The sequence below is a fragment of the Schistosoma mansoni genome (genome assembly GCF_000237925.1).
Source record: "Schistosoma mansoni, WGS project CABG00000000 data, chromosome 7 unplaced supercontig 0100, strain Puerto Rico, whole genome shotgun sequence".
NCBI classification, from domain to species: Eukaryota; Metazoa; Platyhelminthes; class Trematoda; order Strigeidida; family Schistosomatidae; genus Schistosoma; species Schistosoma mansoni.
The window spans coordinates 582,066-590,202 of NW_017386020.1; the positions used below are offsets into that span (position 1 = coordinate 582,066).

Here is an 8,137-nt window from a genome sequence, read left to right on the forward strand (position 1 = left end):
AACTCAATAAAGCAAGGCTCTATCTGTCACTAGGATTCCTGGGTCATACCACCTTAAGGTATAATCATTTAAACCTAAACAATACATTCCAAATTTCTCCATAAAAACAAGCAATCGCCTTCGTTAGATTCTCACTCCAATATTACTTACATAAATCTTATACTTTAGTCATTGTCATTTTTCTGATTTGAAGGTGTATCGTTTAACATATTTATCGTAGTGCGCACATCTTAGTATACTACATTAGATGTAGCGCCATGTCCTCATTTCTTATGAAACTAGACGTTTAGTGCACAAAGCTTGGAATTAGAGTTTCGCACTGAAATATTTAGTGCTAAAAGCTGACACTCTTGAATGGTATCTTTGATGCCTAGTCATTTCTATCACCAACTCATACTGTTACAACCTCTACTATTCTGGAATTTGATTTGACAGTTTCATCTCTCTGTGTTAATGGGTTATGGCAATTTGAACCAATATACATACATACCAGGTTCCACGTTTCAACTGACTGACACCAAATCTCTTGTTTCTATTAGATTGTGTGAAGAAAACTATAAAACTTATAAACTTCCTCTATACTTTGATAGTGACTTAAAATTCGCGATGCAGTCTACTTATTCAGTCATAAATAGCAAATATATCGGGTTCTAATAGCCGATTGGTGTTTATGGTGCCTCACTTGTCAAGTTTAATATGATATCTCCGTCGTGTTGTATTATTTTCCTAAGTTCAAAAGCTTAACATTTTGTTGACCTGGGCTGCAAGTTCCTATAGCTATTGTCTGATTGTTTGAATTTTCCCATTGATGTTTAGGACTGCAGTTGATCGTTCTGTTTAGATATATGTGCATCCTATACGGGTTGCCTCAATATTGTCATTAAGCCACAAGTACTTTAAGCAGAGATGGAACATCAACTCTCAAATTCAGGCACAAGCAGCTGACGAGTTTCGGTTAGGACGGGACATGCGTCTTGGATTCCAATGCTAGCCACCATCCATCTTTGTTTAAAACTTATTGTGTTTATTTAAGCTTTAGCTTTATCCATAACTCATATATTTATGCCTTTGTAGATCCAACTACAATATCTTATTTATTGCCACGTCCTCGTGAAGGATTTATCTATGTTGGGTCGGAGATAACGTGCTATGCAGACGGACACCCACCGCCTATGTTGTCCCTCCGTCTTACACAACCATTACGTCCACCCAACCCACTTACTGTTGAAGAAATCGACGCTTTACGTCAGGGTGGTCGACTACCTCCTTTAATTGAAGATGACCCTATAACTAGGGAATTAACACTTACTAATGCAGGACTAGATATAGTTCCACAGCAGATCGTACCATCTCCTCCTGGAACGGAGAGTAAGGATAGCTCATCTGTTGCGTCTTCTGGCACACTTCATCAAGTCCCGGTGGGTCCCGATAACAAGTGGCTAAATGGAAACGGAAAAGAACCTTATGAACGTGCTCACCGTGTTCCTGGGCTTGGTTTATCCACCGTCGAGAGGCATCGTCAACTAGGTCTCAGACCCGACGAATATAGTATACAAGGAGCTACATTTTATTTAGCACCAAACGCTACTCCAGGCGTTGAACTTCTTCTGAGTTGTACTGCTCGCAATGTTCTTCCAGGCGATACAACATTCTTGGGACTGAATGGAACAATTACTCGTACTCGATTTGTAGTGGCTGGTAAGTTAGTGTAATTGAGTGTATAGTAAATCTAGTTTTATGTACAACCGTGGTTTGAAGGCTGTACTAGCACTAGAATGCTTTTGAATTACAGTGTATTTTCATAATATAAAAACAATGAATAGTGCAAATTCAATAATTTTATGGGCCTCAGTACTAGGTCACGGTCGTAATTCATGATATGAAGATCTAGACACCAAAAGGTAAATAGACAGCGGGGTTATTCGTTGTGGTTCATTGGTTCGAAGTCAAATCTTCATATCAATTCCCAACACCATCTTGAGCGTTCAGTATTTGCGTTGATAAACATTAGAATTATTTTACATTGCTGCTCAGTCGTAAAACAACCTTGGAAAAAAATTTAATTATTGTTTCCTAATAAATGAATAAAAATAAATCAACCCTGACAACCACAAAATCAACTGGAGTGTTCACATGTTATTTGTTGATTACTTGCTTGTAACTCAAAATGTTCGATGTTGTTGTGCAACAAGAAATGTGTCACTAAAGATGAAGCAAAGTGGAAAAAATCATATAGGAACAAGAATAGGAATGTTAGAGGGAAAATTTCATTCCTACTAAAATTGCACCCTTCTCAGTCATGACTAACACCAAAAAGAGTTACAACGGTATTACCACTGACTCATGCTCCTAATTCATGTTTGATAATGTTTTAAGCGGTTGAGCTGAGCTATTTCTGTGAGTGTAACCGTAGGATCGTTGGAATTATCATTCGTTTGAGTCGATTTAGTTTGTCCCAAGTCGTACGTTTTCTATGACTGAGATAATAGGAGAAAATGAGAAACTATTTGGTGGTTGCAGTGCTCAACATTCGACTCCTGAGCTGCAGTTTAGAGTTCAACTCAAGCTGATTTGATTTGAATAACCAGACTATCTTACTATCTTTCGCACAAAAGTCGTGGTTAAAAACCGAGCTCATGGACTTGTACTTGCTTGCTTATTTACCTTTAGTTGAATGTTCAAAATATCAACAAAGCAACGGTCATTTTCTAATTATTGTATAAGTAATGTTCATCACGAATCGACTTCAGTTGGGGCTGAAAATTTTGATCCCAGTCCCTAGTAATGTCATGGGTCCTTATTGCTGGGGTGTCTCATACTAGTGAAACAGCTGCTCAGTGCTCTCTAGCTTTCATTAGTTGCCTAGTTAAAGTCATTCCGTTACATAAACTACAATATAAGCTTTCTGAACAAACCTGGACTAAAACTATTAACTAAAATCGCATAAACAGATATGACTATTTACGGTTTCCCACAATAAATGGTTTATTTTTTTCAGCTTGTAACCTTATTCGATTGTTGTCGTCTATTTTTTGGACATGGATTTTCATTCTTAGTGCTTGTTTGTGACTATTGTCATTGTTCTGGCTGGTATTTATTTGTCTCATTTAGTGGTCGACTTCATATTTTCCAGGTTTTTAGTTTGTTGCCATTTATATGTATTCAAAAGTAGCAAAAAGCTTATGCTCTGTTGAGTTTCACACCTATATTTTTGAACATGTATCCTATGAGGATTTCTTTCAGAATGTCCCATCTTCGAAATCAGATTATAGACGTTTATACACATAACTGTACCTCCACACAAAATACCGCCAGTATCGATAATCGAACTTGAAGCTGGCCACAGTACTGTAAGTACCTTCATAAACTGACTACAGCCGACTTATCGACTTATTTAAAAAAAAATCATGTGTCATCTTTTGGTAACTTGTTTTTCCAGTGACATTTGCATCATCATCTGCCAAAACCCATTTACTGGTTAATTTTGTTCGAAACCGTTTAAACAATCTATTCACAGTTATGTTAATCATTCCTCAAGTCGTTTCATGATGCCTGAAAAAATCAACTAAGCAGTTAAATCCTATTTCATTATTACATTGAAGTAAACAAAAATCTGTTCATCTCTTCTTTTTTAAAAGTTTTATCACCAACTAGTTGGGCGGTAGCTCTTGGAATATGCTTTTGTGTACTACTCATATTATTGATTATATTCGGTGCCATGCTATTACAAAAAAGGCATCAAAGTCAAGCGGCCAGGAATTCAAGGAGCACATCAAATGGAGCTAAAAAGTAAGTTTATGAGCTAATTAACAGAATATTTAAAAAAGATTATATCCTTATATGAAATCTTTCTTTTATATATTACTACCGTTGAAATAACTACTATGAATTTGGTGCTCATCTTGTTGTGTTAATGAGGTGTTGCAACTTGGACCGAGGCAAGTTTAGTAAAGAAATTCTTCGCTCAAATTATAAAATATTGCATCGAATTCCTGTTACGTTACACTTTAATTGCAAGGATTACTGGATATTTTTCTTTAAACGCGAGAAATCCTGGGTTAATTCTACAACTACTATTATAATATTTTTCTGAATAAGGTACTATGGGGTGTTTGTACTTTGCCCCCCATTGGACCTGCGGTGCATGTGTTAAAGCACTCGACTTACGGGTTCAGACTCGCATACTTCGTCTTGAACAGCCTGGTAGTATCACTTATCCTCACAAAAATGTATGGACCAAAACGGAGTACCTGGTAAAGAAGCATCATCTGTCAACTCAAACCTTGTTCTGTTATAGAATAGGCAATTAGAAAATATGTGGACTATTATAGTATCGATTTCAAATGATTTTATAAAAGCTTGCCGTTCTATGACATAGTTATTTAATTAAGACATTGAAAATTGGAAAGTTACATAGTGGGTAATTCGGACGTTTATCTTCCTAGTAATCTTTCTTTGGGGACAAACTTCTAATCAATTGTTAAGCGGACTTTTCGTAATAGGAAAATGTACTACACTGTTTTCGGTGATACGCAGTTGTGGTTTTTCAGGTTATGATTAGGTTAAATTTTCGTATGGAATATTGACGATAATGCTTTAGGTTATAATGTATGCTGAATTGCATAAAATCGACTTAATTAAAGTTATTTTTTTCCTCCACTTATAATAATTATAATATATTAAAACACATAAATATTGGCACAAGGAAGCACCAAATGTATGTGAGTCACACAAATCATTTGATATGTGTGAGCGCTGGGATACTGCCTGGGCGCCCAAACCGAAGCAAGTGGTTTTCTTAGGGTGCCATTCTCTGGGTCTTCGATCCTGAGGTCTAATTCACAAGGCAGTGGAGCAACGTAAGGAGATGCAGTTCTATGTTAGCCGGTGACCAACAATAAGTTTATACGCCGTTTGTTCCATCAGGATCCTGGCCCCTATGTTCATCACTGGTTTGGAATCGGGGTTTTCCAACTCCACTAAGTAGATCCTCCATATCCACCAACCCAGTCAAAGCACCGGACATTCTCTTTTCGTTCTCTCAATTTCGTAAACAACACCCTCTCTGTGAGAAGGCAGTGAGTGGGACTTCCCTGTCAGTAATTGTATACGCGTGGCCATGTGAGAGCATTTCGAGAGGGATGGCGGGCCCTCCCCACCCTCGGCCGTACCAGGGCATTTGGGGGCACTTATAATAATACCGCGGTATTCATCTTGATAATTTCATTTCACTGTGATGTGGTGAGGCCACTTGTACTGATCTGCACATTTGCCAAGCTTTAAATTGCTTATCGACTGTCTAGATCATTATACCATGCTTTTTTATATTCTATACTAATGTCGATCAGTTTGTTTTCTAGTGAAGTATGTCAAATAGCTTCAATAAGTTTAAGTTGTAGACTTCCTGTGCTAATGACTTTATCGACCAACAGTTTATAGTGATGTATCTACGAATCAGCAGTTCATATCTAATCATCATGTTAATTCAAAATAAGAAATTAATGGTGATTTTATTTGAATGTGAACATGTAATACTTTATCTTCTTTCATTTATTAAATTAAATTTCTTGTTTTGACGATTGGTTATATCATTTTGTCGGTACTGGTTTTACCATATGGAATATTACTGTATAAGTTCACCACCCATTTAAACAAATTTTCTTGGTGATAAAAAATAACTTCATTATCATATAGTAACTAATGAATTTGGATTTGAGCCCTATTTTTTCGTGGTGGGTGAATATTACAGAGAATGAATACGTGTTAAAATCATTCAAGTTTGGGACTATTAAAATGATCAATAAAACAGTGATGATTGATAGATAATGCATCATCACATGATATTACATCTAATTATTAATTTTAACTCTCTGAATGTATTGATAACAAAGACGTGACCAATACCCAACCGAATGTTTTTTTTTTGTTTACTTAAACAAGATGCTTATATGTAAAGTAATAGACAAAATTAAAAACATTATTAGATTCCATAAAAAAAACTAAGCAGTTAAAGAATATGAGTGTTATAAGTTACTAACTTGTTATTGAGAGAAATGAAACCCGCACTTTATACCTAACGCTTGTCCCTGATATCAAAGGGGTATTGAAACCACCTCCCCATGTAAACATATGTAGATGGGATGACGTTCAGACCTTGCTGAAATCCAAGTGCTTTAATCACCAAACCATAGCTTCATCTTCGTACAAATAGTAAATACCATAAAATGTTTCGTAACTTAAAACACTTTTATTTTCTCTGTTATTAGCTGAGTGACCCAATAGCGTAGTGGATAGCGCTCTAGCGTTTGAAGAAATCGACATGATGTTTGAGCCTCAGAGCGAATGTAAACACTTGAATTTTGCTACACCCAACTAATGAGTTTTGATAAAGCACAAAACACATATCTTAGACCATTCCACTAGATGACCACCATGCATCATATAAGATGATATCATAGACATGTGTTCATGAACTGATACAGATTCTAAACAATTTTCTACGTATAGATAATTGCAGTGAAATATTTTCACATAATTGTCCCACTTCAATATTAGTAGTTGAAGAGATGCGCAGTGAGAGGTCAGACCTAATAGTGATTGTTTATTATTACCGCCATAAATAAAAAGAAGAAAAGATTAATAGGTCGAGACTAACTTGTTCCTTGTCTACTTTGTTCTGCAAAAGTTTGCTGATCCTTTCATATTTCAATATGGTGGAAGAAAATAAATTTCCCCATCACTTTAGTAGATTTTTCTTAACATTTAATTTACTATTTTTAGTGTTCTCAGTCATTGTGTCCAATTCAGTCAGTCAGCTACAACGTAGGACCAGGCACACATATGCATCGGTTCAAGTTGCCATACCTCGTTAGCACAACAAGATCAACACCGGATTCATAGAAGTAGTTAATTTAGTGGTGGTAATATATAAAAGAAAGGTTATATATAAGAATATAGCGCAGGAAGAAAGACAGATATGAAGCAATTTTAATCTCACGGTTTAAGGGAAGATAAAGAGTGTATACACCTGCGCCATTGTGACCGATTCTGAGCCATGTCACCTAGAGTCTCCAACCATTAGTTACGATAGTTGCGCGGACGACAATCAAGTAGTCTGCATCTACCAACATGGCTCAGACTAGAGGTTAGTGACTTCAAGCTCTGATGCCACGTTTTGGTATGGCCGCCCCTAACTCTCTTCCAACCGTCTCCAATACTAGTTAGCATAGCGCGTTGTGGTAATCGGTGTTCAGACATACGTAACACGTGGTCCAATCATCTCAGTCGGTGAAGATTCATGACCTCATCAACTGGTTTACCATCATTCCCTAATAACCTCACTACTACTTAACCGGTGATCCCAGCAGATGCGAACAATATTTCTAAGACATCTGTGGTCAAATACTGGTAGCATACGAGTATCTTCTACCCCTAATGACCACGTTTCGCAGCCGTAAAGTAGAACAGAACAAAGTGCCGCACAGTAAACTCACCCCTTAATTGATAGACGGATATCTCGTCTGTGTCATAGGTAACGTAAGCTGGCAAGCCAAACGGGCTTTCTGAATTCGTGCAGAGATTTCGTCAGACACCAACCCATCTTCGCTGCACAATACGTTTTGTTGATGACTCATTTAAGCCTTTGTTGTAATAAAAGGCTATCTGAATGGTAAAGTAATGGATACAGGCTTTTTTCCACCGAGGCTACGATAGATCTCACTGTACCATGAACTTTCCATCTACTTATAAGTTTAAGTGGATAACCATTCCCCACAAATTTACTGTTTAACAACGCAACATGTTCTTAAGAAGTATATGTGTGACTAGAAAATCGTAACAAGCCGATATAATACAACTACTAAAAGGATATGGAATGGAACCTAAGATTTTGCAAAGTCCTACTATGAAGCTTGAAGACAGTATATGTGTATCTGGCTTTTGTGAACCATTAGCACAGTAAGACATTATCTGCATACTCAAAGCCGAAAAGTCTTTTTCCAATATCAACACCGCAATTAATTAATTCCGTCAGAGCTGTTTCCAATGTGTCCTTGATGATAATATTGATCAATCCTGCCCGGCCCTCCTGTTTAGATGGAACAATGGAAAGAGGTAGCCCTATGTTCTTGCTCTCCCT

At 36.9% G+C, this 8,137-nt stretch overlaps 1 protein-coding gene across 1 annotated transcript in view; it reads left to right on the forward strand.

Annotated features, from left to right (window-relative positions):
* Smp_041370 (hypothetical protein) overlaps positions 1 to 8,137 on the forward strand; it is a 37,440-nt gene that overhangs the window by 3,998 nt on the left and 25,305 nt on the right. The window contains exons 4-5 of the mRNA XM_018791036.1: positions 1,075 to 1,698; positions 3,639 to 3,789. Coding sequence (XP_018645745.1) covers positions 1,075 to 1,698; positions 3,639 to 3,789 — 775 coding nt within the window. The remainder of the gene's footprint in view (positions 1 to 1,074; positions 1,699 to 3,638; positions 3,790 to 8,137) is intronic.